The 21,127-nt window shown below is 47.6% G+C and overlaps 2 protein-coding genes and 1 long non-coding RNA gene across 3 annotated transcripts in view; 1 reads left to right on the top strand and 2 right to left on the bottom strand.

The window, feature by feature from the left end:
- The window catches only part of LOC135387593 (membrane metallo-endopeptidase-like 1), a 132,204-nt gene that overhangs the window by 105,175 nt on the left and 5,902 nt on the right, over positions 1–21,127 (top strand). The gene's annotated exons all lie outside the window — the stretch shown is intronic.
- On the bottom strand, positions 1,376–15,932 carry LOC135389038 (uncharacterized). Its single transcript, XM_064618982.1, has 10 exons — positions 15,728–15,932; positions 15,586–15,665; positions 12,668–12,928; positions 12,409–12,598; positions 7,534–7,693; positions 6,635–6,777; positions 6,444–6,573; positions 6,039–6,230; positions 3,444–3,608; positions 1,376–1,615 (listed from the first exon to the last, which is right to left on the bottom strand). Exons 2-10 carry the CDS (start codon positions 15,650–15,652, stop codon positions 1,400–1,402), a joined length of 1,524 nt encoding a protein of 507 aa, XP_064475052.1. The 5' UTR covers positions 15,653–15,665; positions 15,728–15,932; the 3' UTR covers positions 1,376–1,399.
- Positions 16,824–20,078, bottom strand: LOC135389039 (uncharacterized). The gene is made up of 3 exons (XR_010421563.1): positions 19,910–20,078; positions 16,922–16,993; positions 16,824–16,861 (listed from the first exon to the last, which is right to left on the bottom strand). It is a non-coding gene; the product is annotated as an uncharacterized LOC135389039 (long non-coding RNA).

The raw sequence follows: 21,127 nt of genomic DNA, 5'->3' as shown, positions 1-21,127 counted from the left end.
CGAATGCCGAGACTCATGCGGCTCTCACATCACAGCGCACGCCGCTGCCAGTCATGCAGCGAGCGAGAAGTCACGTGCTCACGGCAACCAATAGGAATGGACGTAACTCTGAGCTCTCTGACGTCCGCGATTTACTCGGGAGTGTGTCCGAGGGCTTGTATCTCGAGAAGTAAGACACGTAGGGTTCTTTTTTACTTCACTATTCTGGCCTACAGTACAACGCGTCTATGATGTAATATGAACCACATCTATGAAAGTGTCTCAACCCCTTTAAATCTGTGGCAAAGGCCAACGAGAGCGTTGATGGTTGGATCAAGCGTCACAATAAGGCCACAGCCTGTAAGCCATAGATACAGTAAAGCTGACTAAGCTGGCAAAGTAATGCGGGCAAGAAATGGCAACGAAGCCGTACCCACGACATCCTGACGAGGCACATTACGTGATCATTCCCTGTAGCAGCCTTTCCTATACAGGGTGTCCCAGAAAACGTGTCATTGAATTATAATTAAAAATCTACGCCACCTAGAATCATGCGGTCAACAGCATTTGTTCTTATTAGGTTTTTGCCACCTCCTAATGTGAATGTCATGTACTCCAAGTTTAATTATGTAAATATTTGCGAACTGAACCCGGAAATTTGCAAAGTAAGTCACTTTTTTACCCAACCAATATGAAGAGCGTACCGAACTCACTCAAATTCATGATAATTCACAGTGATATTCACAAGCTATCCCATCGGAAAAAATAGCCGAATATCATGCTTTTCGGAGCACCGGACCATAGCGCGCGATGACTTTTTGAGCGCAATCGCTCTCATGCGACAAAGGAGGTTCTGTAACCAGCCCACAGAGTGATAATAGAAAGAGTAACAGTTCCTAAAATTGGGGGAGGGAAAGCATTATCCCAGCGAAAGTCGGACGTGATAAGCCGTGCCTGTTTTCTCTCTTTCTGCGATGTCGGGGAGGGCTGCGTTTCCAACCTCCTTTCGTCGGATTGACAAAGATTGCGCTGAAAAATTGATCGTGCGCTATTCTGTGAGACATCCGTAGAGCATGATGTTCGGCTATTTTTTCCGATGGGATAGCTTCTGGATATCCCGGTCAATTATCATTAATTTGACTAAATTAATGCGGCTTTTTTACCATGTGATCCCTAATAAAATGCTCATTTTTTAAAATCTGCATTCGATGCATTGCTTTCATACCAAGAACGATGAAACAAAAACGATTTTTTACGATTTTATATTGTTACAAGGTTTCCGTCCATAACCTTAGTCCACAAGAAGTTGTCCGTCGTAGTCCTTGTAACAATATATTTTATATTCCTCTAGCCAAACACTCCAAGGGTTCCTATCATGTTTCGCAGGTGTCAAAAATGATCGTCAGGGCCGGAATTTATTTCACGAACAGTCGCCGGAACGTTTCCTCCAATTTTGTAGTGTTGGGCACACACGAAAATTGTCGTTCAGGTATTCCTTGACGTGGCGAATATCCCTGTAGCCATCGCTGTAGGTGTCATTGCAAGAGTTCCCTTCTAGAACACCCTTGTAGATAATGTCCTGCAAGCCGAACATGACGTAGCCACCGTGAAAGCCCTGTTGTCTTGCCTTGCACATCTGAAATAATGTAGTAGTATGTACCTCCATATATCTGCTATGTACCTCCGTATATCCCCCCCAGCTCGGTTACAATGTTCAACTGGTGGCGGCGCAATGTAGCGCGCGCTACACATATATTATACTCCGAAATTCCGTTACCTCATCTGGCGTCCTTGATCATAAGAAGACTTGCACTACGCTATTGCACACTACGTTACACTTACGCGCTCGTGCTGTGTTTCTATACTTCTGAAGTAACGTATAATTTTGCATGCCCATGCGCATTAACATGGTCGAAATAATTCTTCAACGTTACTATAACCGATTTGCTCCACCTTCCCCTAGCTCGATATACCTACTTTGATCCTCTACGCCTGTGTACGACGGACCAGATCTTTTCGGAACGGAGTTCGTTGTCTCATGCTACACCTGTTGTCTACACCTGTTGTAGCTCTTTATTCCGGAAGTTCACGCTGATTGTCAATAAGATCTTTTGCTTGGCTGTACATTTCAGTCGAGCTGTACATTTCAGCACCCCCCTGGTGGAGGTGCTCTATCCCCGCCTATACAAACAGGTGAACCTGGAAATTGCGAAGCAGATTTGCTATCACCTGATAGCTGCACCACCCATGTGGGAAATGTACAGCCGAGCAAAGCAGTATGCAGGAAAGGTACTACAGAATTCTTCCTCCACTCCCTCTTCGTATAACAGTTATTAGTGCAGCTATCAGCGATTGGCAGCGTACCTCGGACCTGTGCCAAGTACCTGACGCCATGCCGGTATACGACATGCAGTACTATAGGGCAATGTGCACTTGAATTCAGTTCATCACGTTTCACCGCATGGTGAAAAAAAAACAAAACAAAAAAACGCTGAAAACCAACAGCACTCCTTGCAGCCTTCAAACCGCCATGTTGTCTGCCATGGCAAAGGCAATAGAAAAATTGCAAAATTGTGAAAATAAAACGCTTCGTCGAACACGAATATTTTTCCATTTTTATCAGTCTGTAGTCTAAGCTGAGTACCTGTCGGGAAAGTTTTTTTTTTAATTGCGTGTTAGCGCCGCGAAGCAACTGTGGCTATGAGCGGCGTACAGATGTGGACAGATGGAGAGAGGACAGCAGGAAGGAGTGGGGGGACAGGGGGATTAGTATGCGTCCTGGGCCGACTTCAGGGGGAACTGTGCCGACATTCGTCTGGAAAGTCTTCGGAAAACCCAGGGAAAACCTCAGACAGCTAGCACAGCCGGTGGTAGGATTCGAACCCACCACCTCCCAGTCTACAGCACGACCTTGGTTACCGCCAACGAGCGGACGCCTTAGCCCACTCGGCCATGCCGCTGGTGTGTCGGGAAAGTGATAGAGAAAAGTACAGTGGTAGTATTCTGCAGACACATAACCGACGTGATTAGACCTTCGGCACATAGCATATGCAAAGTGCGAAATTTGGATTACAGTAGTATTTTCCCTTCAGTGCATTTATCTGCAAACAAATATTCGTTCCTCTCCGCAAGCCAAATCCGCAAAGCAATGCTATACTGCCGCTTTCTCGCATGCATATTTGTATACGGTAAGACTGAAGTGACTCATGCGGAAGTGCTAGAGACCATAACCAAATGCAGGAAGAGGACCTCGTAGATTCCTAAAAGAGATTTGTAGTGGGAATACCCCAGTCAGTGTTATAGCTAACATATGAGCCCCTGAGCAACAGGTTACAGGGGTACGTTACTCACACACACACACAAAATGAGCACACGGCCCTGAAAGACCGTGCTCTAATCGTCCCCCCCCCCCCCCCCAGCGACCCATAACGCTCCGGTACAGTCAAACAAGGTGGCGTACGTACCTTAACTCTCATTGTGACATTTGTGTCAACGGCGAGCACCCAGTCGTCATATGCACGCAACAACCGTAACACTCTCGTCTGGTCGATGATGTCCTGTCCACCCTGACAGTGGTAGACAACGAACCTCTTGGTAGAGAAGTCTTTATCATTGGGATCATAGCAGAGCTACATTTGAGAAAAGAAAAAAAAAGTCGAAAATTTAATAGTCACGAGGGTGTATGCTTCCTATCGTGAAGGTAATGCTACACTCTTAAAAATGAACTTCACCGCATAGCACGTTCCTAGCCAACCATCGTCTCGAATGATATTTGCCCTGGTTTGTTGAAAACGGGAGGCGTACGCCTTTTCTGTGACAATTATGAACAGCGTAAGTCACAAAAAAGGCGTACGCCTCTCGTTTTCAACAAATCAGTGCAGATAAAGGTATCATTCGAGATAATGGTTGGCTACACTCCTAGAAATGAACTTCACCACATAGCACGATCCTAGCCAACCATCACCCCGAATGACAACGTTCTCACCCCCTGATTTGTTGAAAACGGGAGGAGGAGCCTATTTTGTGCCCATTATGCACGGCACAAAATAGGCTCCTCCTCCCGTTTTCAACAAATCTAGAGCGAGAACGTTGTCATTCGGGGTGATGGTTGGCTAGGATCGTGCTATGTGGTGAAGTTCATTTTTAAGAGTGTAGGAGCGTGCTATGCGGTGAGGTTCATTTTTAAGAGTGTAGTACAACAAATCATATCCACAGGGGTAAGTGTTGAATCGCTTGACTGATCGCTGACGAATTAATAGTTACATTCTATTATGGGGGTTCCCTGTCATTCCCAGTTCACGATTGGCACTCGTTTCACCGCATAGCACGCTCCTAGCAAACCATAATCTCGAATGATATCGTTATCTGCCCTGATTTGTTGGGATTTGCTGCTGTCTCCTGCTGTCAGGTTCCTGCAAAGCCGACGGCATGCTCACTGAAAGCAACAATATTCCTTGACGAAAAGGTAGTGTTCTTGCTGTAGCGAATGTAGCATACTGTATATGATTGCTTCTTATTCACATAATGCATTTCTAAATTTTCAGCCTTGTTACATCGAGATTCTCTCTCTCGCACATAATATAACACATATAGCACACAAATATTTAGCGTACGTATAGACTACTACAAAATAGCGGATAGCTCAATGACAACAAAAAAGAAAGAAAGGGAGCCGTTTTACAAACCAAGGACGAGCAGATAACGCACGCATCCAAGTCCGTCGAGTTCAACCAGGGATCGGAACCGTTATTTTTTTTTCGGTTCGGTTTGGATTCAGGTTCAGGCATATTGGTTCGGTTTCTGCAGCGCAAAATGTCGGTTCGAATTTTGAGCAGATTGTCATGAGTTTTGCAAGAACATCCTTACGATTCTCGAATGACACAAATGTACTTTTGTTTGTTATTGCCGACACAGCAGTGGTCCACAGCGACACTGCGTGTTACACATGTGCATTTCAGGTCCAACGTTACGGTACCATACTTTACTATCTATACGTTCAGTCATCGTATAGGTCCTGTTACATCCTGCTCAGGGACTGGCCATTATTTTCAGAGCCCAAAATGAAAACAAAATTTGGAGTTACTGGACGACAAAAATCACGTACAAGGAAGCCCGCAACTGCCACAAAGAAGGTAAAAATTAAAACACGACACAACGAGACAGGCAACGGCAGATGTCCATTTCCTTTCTAATAGCGGATTGTCTATAGACTGTTGGTGCATCACCCATTGACAGTCCAAAGAAACGATAAATGGTAGTCGAAAAGATGTCGAGAGACTTGAAACAGGCAGGTTATATATTCAATAGTCCAAAGGAAGTCTATTGAGGAAACTTATTTTTTTGTAAGGGACGGCCCCAACCCACCCCTCCACAATAGACACATTATTCTGAGCACCATTTTCTTAGCCTGTCACGAACTGCTACTGGCAACCGGAATAATAAGTTGTGCAGAATGTGAGTATACACATCCATTAGGCAAGTGTTTATGGGCTATCAAGGCTGTTTTCAAAACAAGAAAAAAATTTGTTCAGAGATACTTGGAAATGCTCTACAGATGTCGTATCGCGAACTTTTTTTACACGATTTTAGTGCGTGAACTGTAATACACAAAAATGGACGGGCTAGAAAGTATCGTTGAAAGGGAAAAAAGCATGCTGGCAGGAGTGACTGTTCCTACTCACTAGATTGTGCGCGTTTGATAGGCCTTGGGGGCTGACACCACGCACTCTTTCGTGACGCATAAAAGCGGGCAGATCATGGTATAAGGAAGTCTTAAAAAGGTGTACGTGTTTAGTGTGTCGCTGCTTCGTGTAGCTGTCCAGACATTTAGGACATTCCAGACAAACAGGCCCGCAGCGAGACGTCTTACGTGTCCAAAGACGTCACCTGCCGTTTTTAGCTCTCTCCCCTCGAGCCGTTTTGCGACCCCAAACTGAATCTATCCCGAACCCCTTGGGGTCGCGTCTCAGTTTGGGAAGCACTGCTTTATGGCATAGGATGACTTTGGGCGTCAGAACGTCCTCTGCGTTCCTAAAATACTATCGATGCTAAATACTTACGAAGCGAAGGCTCGATCCTGAGCCACTCCACTTGCATACCTTCTGGGTTGGTATCACTAGCGGCAACTTGAGCTCAGCCGACGTGAAGCGATCACTTCCAAAATTACTCCAGCGACCTCCCAAGTGAAACGCTAGCGCCTCTCTTGTTGTCGGCCGCAGGCTGATACGGTTCCTGAATGCAAGGGCCTCAACCTTCACGAGAGGGAAACAGGATGTCACCGACCACGTAGTATACGTTCCGAAAAAGACAAGCAACGGCTATGTAGTGTACAACGGCTTTCACCAAGGCATGTAGCAAGGGCCAAAGGCCTATACACTCCTGTCGCTACTTCTAGCCAGGGGTTTAAAACCTCGTTCGCCTTGCTTCCCTTGGTTTGTGCTATTCTTAGTGAAAGAAAACCTTACGAATGACGCCTGAATGTTGGGCAGAGGAGAGTTTTCCCACGCAGTACTACCAGTTTCGTGGCAGTTGGGGTCGTTCACTAAAGTTCGTAGGAGGGCTGTTCTGTAGAGCACCAAGTCGGGTCTGGCCTCGCTGGGAAGCAAACGAGTGAGGCAAGTTACAAGAGTGCAAGTTATAGTCACCGGAGTCGTACTTTATCACCCGCTGAAACTTTGTCTTCAAAGTGTTCGTAACGCTGTAGTCATTTCTCCCCTTAAACAGGGGCGCGGCGCCGAACATAATGTACCCGTACACATTTCTGTATCTTCTGAATTCTATCTGAAGTGAATCGATTGTCTGAAAAGCAACGGCAACACATGTTTACGTTCGTAACATATTACGGACCCGCCGCGTTGAAACAAAGAATCAAGCATCGTGCCATCATCGAATTTTTGTCGAAAGAGGGAACATCGCCGCCAAGTATTCCTCAGCGCGACGGGGACTGTGCGCTGTCGCGTGAGACTCAAAACTGGGCAGCTCATTAGGCATGGCAGGGTGTCTTTGGGATACGACCCACGGAACGGTATCCGCGAGAGTAAGGAAGAGAGCATGGCCTGAAAACTTTTTCGACACTTTTTTTCCTTTTGAGGGTTGAGGATGGTGTTCTGCTAGCTTATTATGATAACAGAAGCCCCTTTTTACGTCCAAGTGCTGGTTCGCTTACGCGAAACCATCGTGAAGAAATGCGCCAGGGAAATTTGCTGCCAGGGATTTTTCGCTGCTATATGGCAATGCCTCACCCCACACGTCCCACGTGGTACGCAGACGTTTCGGTGCAAGACAGTTTGGTACAGCACACTTCCATACAGGCATCTCGTTACACGTACTCGGTATTTAGTATGTTTCGCACTAGTGCATACAACTCCCAGTCCACTTGATCTATACCGTTCAGCCCGCCTGTCTTCACCGGTGCGTTTTATGCGCTGAAGGTTTTACGCCCCGTGCGGTTCCAGCTTAATAGGCGTGCCAATGAACCGCGTCTGCAGAAACACGCGTACTTGGTCAGAGGATATCAGAGAGGAAACCTGGAGATTTCGCGGTGTACGAACGTACCTTCAGCAGATTGATGATGCTGGTGAGTTGAGTGTCACTGGTGGATGTTGTCAGGTCCAGGTCAAAGACAGAGACAACAGATATCTTACCCGTCCAGTACGTCTGCAGCGCCCGCTTACCGGTGACGGACGTCAGCTGCCGGTAAGCGGCGGCAGCAGCGCTGAAAGTCAAACAGAGTACTGCTAGAGAACTTGTTGCTGCGTACCTTAGCGCTATTTCTGATTCAGCGCTACTCTGAATCTTCCTTATTGGGTACAGGGAGCCTACACAAAGTCAAGCATATAGTGTCAGCGAGCAGTGGTGGCGTTAAAGAACGTGCCGCGCCGGGGCTGCAGAGTTCCGTGCCGTCGTCATAGCTGAGATTGGTGCCTCCTTGGCCCTGGGGCAAGCCCCGGCGCTAATACCGTCACTGTTTCCGAGGCAGAAGAATACAAACCGTTTATTCAGTCTACTCAGCCGAGCATCCAAGCTCGAACTGGCTCACGCTCAGTGAGCTGCGTCGGTGTCGGTGCAACGGGCACTTACATTATGCCTTACAATATCCGAAGCACAGTGGTGGTCTAGAAATTCTACCACTCCGTGTTATCACCCTTGCCTCCACGACAGTTCCAGCATGGTTTCCGCCTATTCGATTGGGTGAAGGTCTTACCATACCGTGCTCAGTCCCTAAGAAGTTGAACCTTAGCTGCTGTGCAGGGTAAAGCACGGGCCTGAACAGCGCGGTTTCAACATGCATGAAGGCATTAATGTGGTATTTGATGGGAGACCTGCCTGCCTTGTATTTTAATGACGGTTACATTTTTTGTATACTAGCGTGCACTTCCAAGAAGGCTCCAAAGCAGATTTAGTCGTGGGAACCGATGTCTGAAGCAGTCTCCCCATGAGGAGTTCCCCGGGCGTAAACCACTCTGCACCTGGTGTCTGTTCTGGGTCATTTCTTCGTGAGATTTTTAGCTGTCTGAACAGCCCTTTCGGCTTCTTGTTACTTTGCGGATAGTAATGGCTTGATGTCATCATCCCAATTCTCAAGTCGAAACAAAACCTCTTGATATCTTGACTGTCGGAACTTGGGCAGTTGTCGAGGCGCACGATATGTGATATTCCATAGCGTGCAGGGCTACTTTTCGGCTTACGGATGATGCAGTCAGTCGTAGACGTCCATAGCTTGTTCATTTTCAAGAACCTTGAGTAGAAGTCTACTACGGCTAAGCAGAGTCGACCGTTTACAGGGCTTATTTGGTAAGTCAGTTTGCAGAAGAGTCCCGCTGGGGAAGGCTTGAACTGCTGGCGAACTAGACACTGTACATTCCTGCTAATTCCAAGCCACCACACCGCATCACATGACATTACTCGACACCGCACAATTTCTTCGTGTCCTGCATGGAGGCGTGCCAAGAACTTCCTGCCTAAGCCTCGGGTGTATCACGATCCTCGAATCTCATATTAGCAAGCCGTGTGAGGCTGACAGTTCCGCAGCAATACTCGCGAACTTGTTGACATCTGTATGTAGCATGCAGTCTACCTTCGGCCTCTGGCTTTGGCGGTATTAAAGGACCTTTAACCCGACTGAGCGAGCCTTCATCTCTTTCCGTATGTGTTAAAACATCTTCGGGGAAGCTGGGAGCTGTTCCACTGCTAACGTCTCGTATGCCTGTATCTCTGCCTCCAGCCGACGGTTTGTTGCTGCTTGTCCTGACGCGCAAGAAACCGTACTCAAGGGTGCGCATGCGAAATATCTGCATCCGTGGTGCTCACAGGCCCATGTTACAGCCAGACTGGGCATATTTCTGTGTGATGCTTGATAGGGCACGCGGAGCGTACGTAACAGGTAGACTGTATCCTTCTGTACACCACTGGAGCAGTACAACCCTGAGGTCGTAGGATGATGCGTCTGCTGATACTGCCAGTAGTAGGACAAAATAGAAGTCTTAGACAAAGCCGCCTTAATGTCTTGAAATGCTTTGTCTTGAGGCGGTCCTCAGGTCCACCTCGATTCCTTGAGGTGACGCAGTACAAATGTGAACCAGCCACAAAAGGGAAAGGTCCCTGACTAGGCGGCTGGCCATTTCGTTTCGTCCGCTATTCCTGGCAAAAACTTTGCAAGGTGGTTCCAGGGTAAGACCCGATGTTCTGCCGTATTTTCTGGAGACCTCATCTTCAAAATGGCCTCAGTCTTCGCCGAATCTGCAGAAATTACCTGCTCATCAAGGACATGTCTCAACAACAGCTTTCATCGCCAACACAATGATGATACTGAATGTTCCAAGAACGTCATATGAAACTGACACTTCTTTCACGTCCCATAGCTCCAATTGATTGATGGCAGTCGAAGAAAAGATACCAGCTATGGAGTCAAGCAATCTGTTTGTCCCTGTACCTTTAATTGCCTCACCCACTGCAACGTAGCGCTCCCATAGTCCTATAGCCGTTGCAGCATTGCAGTACTTTTTCCAGCTTGAAATGCATGGTCTATTCTATCGTGTGCAAAACGAAAAGCTTCGTCCATGTCGCAAACTACGCCGTCGAGACATTGAGGGATCCCCGTACATTTTCCTCTGAAACAATCCTGGTGCGGTTGCGATACCAAGTGGTACAATCTCAGTAATTGAAATCGACCGGATAGACTATTGTAGTAATTGTGTGTGTGTGTGTCTGTGTAGTTATATCTACAATTTGATATCTCAATGGGTGCTGTTTTCACTGCTAAAGGGCACTGTTCGTGCATGTTTCACATGCGTTGTGTCGCGTTCTCTCCCTCTAGCAGATAAGGTACGGAAAAGTACGAATCTGTGGGAGCGGCGCACATCTTTTTGCTCGCTGCCAGTCTCGCGGTGCTGCTCACCGGTGATGTCCAGTGACTTCGTTAGCGACAGTCACAGGCAATTATGACATTGGCGACGAGGATGGGATCTGTTGCAGTTTAGTTGTGTTATCAACGGTTTCGCGTCATTTCGTTATCTGTCCAGTATTAGCCTTTCCTTTTGGAGAGGGAAGGAGTGTCATATGTACAATTTGATATCTACACTCTTAGAAATGAACTTCCCCACATAGCGCGCTCCTAGCCAACCATCACCCCGAATGACAACGTTCTCGCCCCTGATTTGTTGAAAACTGGAGGAGGAGCCTATTTTGTGCCGTGCATAATGGCCACAAAATAGGCTGCTCCTCCCGTTTTCAACAAATCAGGGGCGAGAACGTTGTCATTCGGGGTGATGATTGGCTAGGAGCGTGCTATGTGGGGAAGAGTGTACATGCGTGCTGTTATCACCGATAAGGTGAACCGTTCGTGTATGTTTCACACGTGTTGTCACGCTCTCCCTCTGTACCAACAGATATGATCCCTAGGGCGGTGCACATCTTTTCGCAAGTTGCCAGTTGCCAGTACAACAGTATGTAGTGTTACTCTTGCGCTGCTGGGGGAATTGCCACCATCCAGCATTGTCCAACTCGTTGAATAATTTTGGTATAGAAATTTTCCTCGACGGGCAACCTCTCGCGAATGACTAGGCCGTTTACTTCACTGTGTTCAACACGGATTCTTAGCTCCTCATTTTTCTTTCCACTCGATTGCGTGGTCAACCTCCTTGATGACGCCCATCTATGCCTTGCAGCGCAGGTTGTACAGCTGGTTGAAGCGGGATAGGGACCTGTCTGGGATAAGACGCTGTGGCATCAGCTTTTATGGATATCCCGTGCACTGGGCCTTCATTTCAGAGTGCCGAGAACAAACGTGGATGTGTTCCCACATGTCGTGAGTAGGTGTGGCAGGACGGCAAGTTCCCGTATGGCTGGTCGTTCTAGCGGGGGCAGTCCGACGACAGCCACTTGCTGTTCCGTGATTCGGCCTTTCCAGCCCATTGTAATTGAAAATTGTCCGAGGGTGTACATATCCTACCTCCCAGCTCCAATGAGTCTGGGGCATCCAACTTGCCCATTGGTTTAAGGTGTCTGTCCGCTGGGAAGACAGTCACGTCGCCTCCAGTGCCTACCAACGTCATACTGGCAGGGATTGTGGTGTGACGCACAGTGCTTCTGTTCGCGGGCCCCGCAAGTCTCCAATGAAGAACGCCAAGGTTCATTCCCACTTGGTTTCTCTGTGCCGCGCGTCTCGCTAAACGGAGCATGGAGTGCCTCGAAAAAGGAGTAATTAGTAGTAGAATCGGAATATGTCAGAAAAGTCGATATTGTATATGGTCAAGCCCCGCACTCTTAAAAATGAAATTCACCGCATAGCACGCTCCTAGCCAACCATTATCTCGACTGATATCGTTATCTACCCTGATTTGTTGAAAACAGGAGGCGTACGCCTTTTCTGTGACAATTATGAACAGCATAAGTGTCACAGAAATGGCGTACGCCCCCTGTTTTCAACAAATCAGGGCAGATAACGATATCATTCGAGATAATGGTTGGCTAGGAGCGTGCTATGCGGTGAAGTTCATTTTTAAGAGTGCGGAATACATACTCGCACAATGACTACGAGCACTGTGCGCAATCCTGGGACGCGAGAGAGCTTTCGAATCCGCTGCTGAGAAAAGCTGTTCCCCCAACTGCTCTGCTATCGTCACGCCAGTCGCCAACTAGTTATTTTCGCAGTCTATTTAATACCGCCCACCGCTCGTATAAAGCGGACCAGTGGACCGGTAGCGCCACTAGCAGATGATTCCCGACTGGTCTCGGTAGCCGGTAGAAACATCTCACCTGACTTTACGTCACAACACGAGTTCTTTCAGGGCGCTTTGGGGTGCTTCTTGTGCTTTGCGAAGAGGCAGTTTCCGGTAGAGAAACGGTGCAGAGCGGTACAAAACGGTGCAGACACACCCGAACAAGCAGTTCTCGAAAAGTTTCACAATTACAAAAGCCCAGGCTACTTACGAGGCCTCTATGTCTATCCCATGATAAGTCCATCGATAACTCTGAGCATTTGCAAGGAACTGTGCAAACAGTGACTCTGAAGACGGGAAAGGCGACGACTGCGTAAATAAAAGGATGTTACATAGGCCATCCGGTGGAAAGAATGCCTTGTCTGTCCAACGTGCAACGCAAGTGATGGTCTTCTGTGGAACTGCAAGTTACGAGTGACTGTAGACGCAATATCAAAATATCGCCAGCACAAGTAGCAACAGAAGCGTACGGGGATACTTGGTTGTCGTCGTCGTCGTCGTCGTCGTAGTTGTGGTGGTCGTCGAGGTCGTGGTTGTTGTCGTGGTTGTGGTCGTCGTCGTGGTAGTTGTCGTGGTAGTTGTCGTGGTCGTCGTCGTGGTAGTTGTCGTGGTCGTCGTCGTAGTTGTCGTCGTAGGATTGCCCGTGCCGAAGTCCTCGTAATTGACAGTTTGATCTCCGTCCTCGTCGCCCCCATCGCCCCCTCCGCCCTTTGAACCGAACTGCAAAGCGCCTGTAATGATATAAATCACACCGTCTGCAAAACCATCAACAAATGCATGTACTCTGTGCGGCTTGTGCTGATAGATGCTTAGTATGAACAGATCTCATATGGCTTACCATGGGTCGCTTGCATAAAAGTTGAGTACAAGTCTCAGTAATCATTTTCAATAGCCTTGGCAGTACAGTGATCACGCGCTTCGTGCACGTGCAGGAAGCTCTGCCAGGAAGGTCATTGAGAATGTGAGAGCAGAGTTCGAGGTAGCTAGTTACTCTAACTAAGTTCCTTTTTTTGGTAACTTGCTACTTAATTCGGTACTTTTGCGCCGTGGTAACTTTCAGAGGAACTCGTTCCTTTTTTAGGTTACTTTGCCAAAGCAACTTACTTCCAAGTTACTTTTAACTCTTTTCATTCACGTCCACATATTTTCTTGCTTTCTCTGCAGTTCCTTCATTGTATTTTTTGCCATAAAACGCGATGTACAATCAATGACAGTATTTTTACTCTGGAAGTAAGAACCGCTGCCATTGAAATAAAGCTGAACCATTGTGCGCCACAGGGAGTAAGCCGCAAAGCGTTCGAATAGACCTCTACCGGAGAAACGTCACCATGACATTGGTAGACAGACTGACACCCAAACAAATCGGAAGGAGAGGTCTGAGTTCCACGAACGGGCACTTGTTCGCTGCCTCCCATTGAAAGAAAGCAGGACCGAAAGTCGCGTCCCTTTAAGGGACAATATCGTATTCCCCTCAAGACCGTACGTGGCTTTCGAGCGCGACCTTGTTCACCTCTAGCTTCGAGCATAGTTCCCAAATATGTGGCGCTGTCGAACACTATGACGTCATTTGTTTACAAACAGGGAGAGGTCTATTGTTGGACATAAACGGAAACGATATAAGCGTGTTGCACTCCTACGCAGGCAACTCCAAGGTCTAACTCAACTGCTCACGCGCGCTGCACCTGCGTAATGCTATTTTGTGTCCGAAATAACTTGGAGGTAACTCAGTCTTTTTTTCAGTAACTCAGGAGCTGTCAGTTACATTTCATGCTGAAGAACTTCGTTATTAACTTGTAACGAGTTCTTTTTGATGAGTACTTCTCAGCCTATGTGTGAGAGGGACTCGTACTTATCTTTTGTGCAGGCGGGCTATGGTGCGAGCTCTCCATACAAAGCAAGTGCGGCAATTGTTCGCACAGCAGTAGCTGGTAAATGCTGTAGCATATAGGAACGTTCTCAATCTCGGAAAATACAGAATTGCCGCTGTGGGACTAGCGTGAAAGGGAGCCTCTCTCCAAACCCATCTCGTGGTATCAAGATGGCGACCATGCAAGGCTCGAGGACTGTTTGGGGAACCTCACGAATTACATGCAGGGGCAAAGCGGAGGACGAGGATTTATTCCTCGTGTATACGACTACTTCGTTAAAGTCAACGAGAGAGAGGGAAATAGAGGGATAAACCGGCAGCCATATTTGAAGCCGCCCTGGATGGCGCCATGTTGACCTCACCTTGTCTTGTTTGCAAATGGCGGTCTTTGGTGCGCGTTTTTGCGCGCGTACTTTTCGAAAATCCGTGGCATTTATCGGTTCCGTAATGCCTCCCAACAATTTAAGGAACCGGTTTTATAGCCAATCCAGCTGGATGTTTTCGCGCAGAAAAAGTTACACTGACTCCAGTGTGCATGTCCCACGGCCGCTTCAACCCAACGTGCGTCGCGCACTCGCGTTTCATTGTTCCTTCGGTTAGGCTCTTCGTTCGTTTTTGCCTTGAGCGAAGGAGTGCGAGAGGCCTCCTTAAAGCTTCAAACTTCAAGGGGAAATGCAAGATCACAGGCATCCAATGTATTGCCCCGTAGACGAAAGCGTGCTGGGCGAACACAATGCATCCTGGACAGGTCACAGCTAACGTCAAGGCACACGTGACCTTAAAGATGGCGGCTCCCGTGTAAACAATGCGGTTTTATGTTTCCGCGCGACGTTTAGGATCTCTTTCGATCACGGTAATTATTTTTATCCGATAATCTCGCAGTAAATGGCGCAGTTTTGCACATAAGGCCTCGTACTGTTGACTTCCAAAGATGTGATGACGACCGCGCGTTAAGACCCATTGCGCCGATGCGATGCAAGGAAAAATGGTCTACCATGGTCTACCATTGTTGCGGAAGAAGCACCGCATAGTTTACGCTGGCAAAATACGTTCATCTCTTGGCTTTATGACGACGGAAATATGTCGGTAGGCGGCAAAATGGCATGTAAACAAAGTCCCACGACCTCAAAATGCCGTTTTCCATGACATGCGACCAGGACAAGTTTGCAGTTATGCCAAAAGCACCCGCTCGAGGGCAGTTACAACAATGGCGGGTTTGTGTCAGCCCTGCGTGCAGGATGGTTGCGCGCTCTATACGTATATCTCTATTTCGTCGGTTGAAACATTCGACTACCAGATGGGCTGCTGCCCAGTCTCACATGGATGATGATGCACGTCGCCATAGTCGAAATGAGGAGGGTCCGTTTTACTGAAACACTTCAAAAAGCGTTTCGTACCCCATTTCTAAGACGTTACCCCCTCTTACGTTTTCATTGTGGCTACGAATCAGCGTTGTTCCACAACGTCTAAGTGGAATAGTATACCATAACCCGCATGTGTAAGCAGAAATAGCGTACTTACCGGTAGCCGTAGCGATGCCTAGCGTCAGAAGGAGAATGCAGCCAACCGACAGCGCTATCATCAACATTCTTTTTGATTTCCTGGAAGTAGTGAAGGTTCTCAGCCCGAAGGATATCCCGAGGGAAAGACGTAGCTTACTTACTCTTCACCTGGAAAAGAAAGCTAGTAAAATCACTAGTACTTTCCACCCATCCTGATAGCCATTGAGCTCTTCGCATAATGAGTGGACTGAAGAAAAAGAAGAAAAAGAATGACACGAAAAAAAAAAGAAGAAACAATGAAATAAAAAAAAAATCACAACGATGTTAGCACAGGAATGGGCTGGTTATGAGCGGTGTACAAAGAGAAGGAGGGGGCTAGACAGAGACCGAAAAAAGCTTCGTGATCACCAGCGCTATACCCACTCTCTTAAAAATGAACTTCACCGCATAGCACGCTCCTAGCCAACTATAATCTCAAATGATATCGTTATCTGCTCCGATTTGTTGAAAACGGGAGGCGTACGCCTTTTCTGAGACTAATTATGAGCAGCATAAGTCACAAAAAAGGCGTACGTACGCCTCCCGTTTTCAACAAATCGGGGCAGATAACGATATCACTCGAGATGATGGTTGGCTAGGAGCGTGCTATGCGGTGAAGTTCATTTTTAAGAGTGCAGGCAGTGACGATTCAGTCTGTTGAGCACTTGGGCGAATTGCCAAGAGCCGAGAAACAGCAACACGCTTACTCCTTGTTTACTACATTTCGTGGGGGGGGGGGGGGGGGGGAGGTGCCATGGGAGGGAAGCCCCGATGCAGTCACCCCCTTCACGACGGCCTCTTCAGGGGCAGACATAGAAATGTGAGGGGAAGTGAAGCGCGGAACGGAAACCCCTGCGTGCCCGTGTACAATATCCTGTCCCTTGTTTCTGTTCCTGCTGCACTCTTAAAAATGAACTTCACCGCATAGCACGCTCCTAGCCAACCATCATCTCGATTGATATCGTTATCTGCCCTGATTTGTTGAAAACGGGAGGCGTACGCCTTTTTTGTGACACTTATGCTGTTCATAATTGTCACAACAATGTCGTACGCCTACCGTTTTCAACAAATCAGGGCAGATAACGATATCATTCGAGATGATGGTTGGTTAGGAGCGTGCTATGCGGTGAAGTTCATTTCTAAGAGTGTACGTCGAATGAACAACGAGGGACGAAACGTTTTTCTCAGAGCTGAACCGAATGACAAGAAATGCCAATTACCGCCTTTGTCCTGCCCTATCTGTTCTGACGACATCCCTGCAAAAGAGAAAATAGTGAGCGTCTGAGCCTTGCAACGTGGTCAGTAGATATCCATACCCGACATGCCAGACATGCCAGACATTCCAGACATGGCGCTCATCCCACTCATCGAGCTCATTTGACTTTCGGCTGCGTAAAAACACAATTCCGTAAAGGAGGTGACCAAATAGCATAAATGCAGGTAGCTGATGGAGAAAAAGCTCGAGCACGGGTACACGATAAAGACATACTCGTCCGTGCCCATGCTTCTTCAATGGAGATTAGGGCCCTCAAACTCTAATAGCCGCGGGCTGCGTCGACCTCTACATCTTGAAGGGCCGCGCAAACACAAAATACCATCAAATACATGTACGTACACACAAACAATAAAGAAAAAAAAAGAGAGAGAGAGAGGAGAATCGTGAAGCCGGACGGTGTGCGTGTGTACCACCCAAGCAGCACAATGTACTGAAAATCGAGTGCAATAGGGGTGGACGATGTGTGTCTTATCAGCGTTCTTTAGTTTCACGAGTATGTGCCGTCTTCGTAAGGGTAAAACGTGTGTAACTTTTACCACATAACTCAGTTTCTTCAGTTTCCCTTCCGATTGATATTGATAAAGTGGAAACAATATATTTACAGTAACAATATGATTGCGTGGCGCTGTTTCGTGGAGCTCGAAAAAAGAAAGAAAGAAATAGTCAAAATTAGATGTCAATCGCCAAAAGAAGAAAATCGAAAAATCCTTTCCATTTTACCACTTTTGGTGGCGCACGCCTTTCAAGGCAGTGAACCCAAAATTTCCACTACAATCTCGAATTCTATTTCCTTCATAAGAAGGAGTAAAACAATAGAAAGCGCAGACGGTAATTCGCAGCTGCCATTCATGCTAAGGGCGGTGTTTCTACGGGAGGCGCTGTTAGGAGGCGTAGGGTGCTCGAATGCGGTTGATTTCCGCAGAAATAATTTCCAGCGTGTCATTGAGTGTTGCAAGAAGCATCCAGGCTCTTTCTTCTTTTTCATGAAATACAGTGATGAATGAACACCGTAGCTGGATCACTCCTTGTGGATTTGCCTATCTGTCAATGCAGCCGCCGAGTACTACTCCCAGCACGTTTGCGGTTGTCTCCCGCATGGTGGCGAGGCGGTCGCTTTGCACACCGTCTACATAAAAAAAAAGAATAAAAGAGAGAAAGACAGAAAGGGGGAGCTGACTGACAATGGATGGTTTCTAGCTTGCTACTTCAATACGTAATGCTATTTTTTCTTTTTTTCTTCTCCTCTTCCTCTCAAAATTCCTCTCGCAAATGACGCGAGAAGTAGTTGTAACCTTAGTGGGAGAATAAAGACGAGTACATATTAATCCTAAACTGTGGCCAAACTGTTGCGGGTCATGAGCCGCAAGTGTTCACTTACATAGGGTGTCCCACGTAACGGTCACCATGTAACCGCATGTTTCGCCGAAGCGGGTAACATTTCATTTATACTAATAGCCAGTCCTAACTCGAATGTACAGGTAGCAGAAAAAAAAGGACAACAGACAGGTAGTCGTCAGGCTATCTCTACATGCTCTGCCAGACTGGTCCATGTTAGCCTCGGGATTGACAGCAGTAGATGACGTTTTTGATGGAAAGATGTATAATGCGCGTGAAGTAGCGGTTCCAGAGCGTACACTGTTAAAACAGAACTTCACCACATAGCACGCTCCTAGCCAACCACCATTCCGAATAATATCATTCTGTGTCCTGATTTCTTCAAAACAGGGGGGAGGCGCCTATCTGGGACAGATTATCTTGTCCCAGGTAGGCGCCTCCTCCCATTTTCGTCAAATCAGTACACAGAATGATATCATTCGGAATGATGGTTGACTAGGAGCGTGCTATGCGGTGAAGCTCTGTTTTAACAGTGTAGGGAGCGCGCTCCTTTTCTGGAGCGTGGCGTTCCTGACTAACTCCCATGCTCCAGCTTGGGAGGTCGGAGCGCGCAAGGGGTGCTCTGGTACCGTGACGTACGGAGGAAGGGGACGCCGGAAAAGCAATGATCGCGCTCGTGGCTCTGAAAGACCATTTAGTAAAGGCACCGTAGTACGAGGGAGAGTACACGGAGCGCGTTGAGCCACTGCTTAATGTGCACCTTGGACAACATGCCGTGTCATACAGAGCGTGTAGTGATCGGGTGGGTATGCGTTTGCTCTAGCAAACGCTTGACGGAGTTCTAAGAGCGATGCATGCTACACTGGCTAGACGCACGAGCAGCCGTCACGTGGCACCCTTGAAATTTCTCGGGCTTTCTTTCTTATTCAGGAAAGAAGACACACCACGCTGAGGACAACTTATTCGATAATGTCTGAACATACTCTATAACTTATTTGGTTCTCAAGTGAATAATAAAAAAAGTTTGTCAATTAATATTAATTAGCTAACAAATACTGGCCATCAGCTTCGGTGACCTAACATGCGCCGAGCTTTATTCATGAAAACATCTTTTTAGGGTATCTTTGTGGGAGTAGCAGGATTCGTCAGGTCAAACTCAAATCTTCGTTTCTTTATTTTTATTACGTAGGATACTCTGTATACCTGCTGCCTAACATAGGCGTGGGAGTTACACCGTGCAAGGGTAACAACAGTGCCCGAAAATATGGTTTCATTCCTAATTTTTTGAGGTGGCAGCTTTCCTTCTATTTTGTGGTGAAAGGCCCTCGGGCAAAAGAAACGTAGACTTCGGGCTGCGTGTTTAAAACACCGGAGCGTAGGGTTTCTCCACCAGCAGTTACTGAAGAAGCTCTCAATGACTAAGCGGAACCACAGCACTACCCACTCATAAGGTGAACTTTCCTGCTAGCAGGTACTTCGCGGCACAAACAATATTTATCAAAAAGGAACCACCGAACCGTGCTCCTAATTCTACTGCTGAACCACATTCATACAACACCACTCGAAAGCTCACTCTCGGTAAACCTGTGGGGATGTGCCAGTATGCTACGTTTAAAGGCCCATCGTTTGCAAAAACAGGCCGACCTCTTGTATAGGCAATGGTTGCAAAGCACGAAAACGGAACACCGCTTACCCATAATTGATGTTACCGGGCGGTGAGAGCTAACGTGCTATGGCAAGGCAAGGCAAGATGTGGTAGCGAGCAACCGAACAAGTGAACGAGACTCTGCATCTGCTTCTTCTTCGTCGTCGTGCCACGGAGAATGGCCATTAGCCACAAGGGAGATCGGCCAGGGCTATGCTTCTTCGCGGGCACACTGAACGGTCTGGATAGAGACAGCACCACCTATGTGCAGAAACACTGTGCGCTGGTGGTGGTGGTGGTGATGGTGAAAGGGCTTGCCGTTGTCGGCCTCACGTATGTGGGCAACGTCACTGTGCGCTGGACGACGTGAAGTAACTGTTAATAGTCAGCCAATCGGGATCGTGTTCTCAACGGCCGTAGCCAATCATGAACGTGCTTTCAGCGGTCGTGGCCATGGAGAAGAACCATCGTCGTCTGCGAAATGTTTTTTTTTGTGTGTCGTTCGAACGTACTGCGTGTGTTCACTTTTTGAGTATCCATCTTAGGGTTCGAGCCCTATTTCTGCTCCTTCTCTCTCTACGAAGATTGAGTGTCCGCTTGATGTATGCAACATGACCCTGGAGCCCGTCGTGCTATTCCATGTAAGACCAATAAGCTGTGCGCCACTGTTTTGAAGAAGAGCAAGTAGGAGGCATTCGGCGCTTGTGGAGTGTAGTGAAGCAATCCTGCATTAAAGCTGTTCGTTAGCGTTCCTGGGTCCTTTCCCTACGTTCTTGGTGCCGCAACCCGGGAAGCGTAGCCTCACTCATTGACAGAAGGATTCCAGGAACGGGAAAATGGTATATAGTAGCATTAGCGTAGTAATGATTCCGGCTGTTTTCAGCCAAAACAAGAGCCGCACATGCACTGTGCATTCTCTTGCAAACTTCAGGATCGCTACGCACGTGTGTTAAAGACAGGCCTAGCTTGTTGGGGTGTCACCAGGTGCTGGGGGTGGTGATACTGCTACTCACGACTACCGCACGAAGGAGAGATGGCGGGGAGACCCGTGTCCAGGGTCGGCGTTCGTACAGGGAACTGTGCCGTCCGGATAAAAAAACAGGAAAAACACACAAATGGCATCGCAGGAGTACGAAAGGCGGAGGTCGGCGGCGCCGCGGCTTCGGGCATCCAGCGCTGGCTCCGGATGCATAACAACGATTTGCCGTCGGACCAAGAGCTCGTCAAAATTTTCACGCTGGGTGCTGAAAAACAAATTGGCAAAGT

The sequence above is a fragment of the Ornithodoros turicata genome, chromosome 3 (genome assembly GCF_037126465.1).
Source record: "Ornithodoros turicata isolate Travis chromosome 3, ASM3712646v1, whole genome shotgun sequence".
In the NCBI taxonomy this organism is placed as follows: domain Eukaryota; kingdom Metazoa; phylum Arthropoda; class Arachnida; order Ixodida; family Argasidae; genus Ornithodoros; species Ornithodoros turicata.
This window is presented reverse-complemented; position numbering and strand designations above follow the sequence as displayed.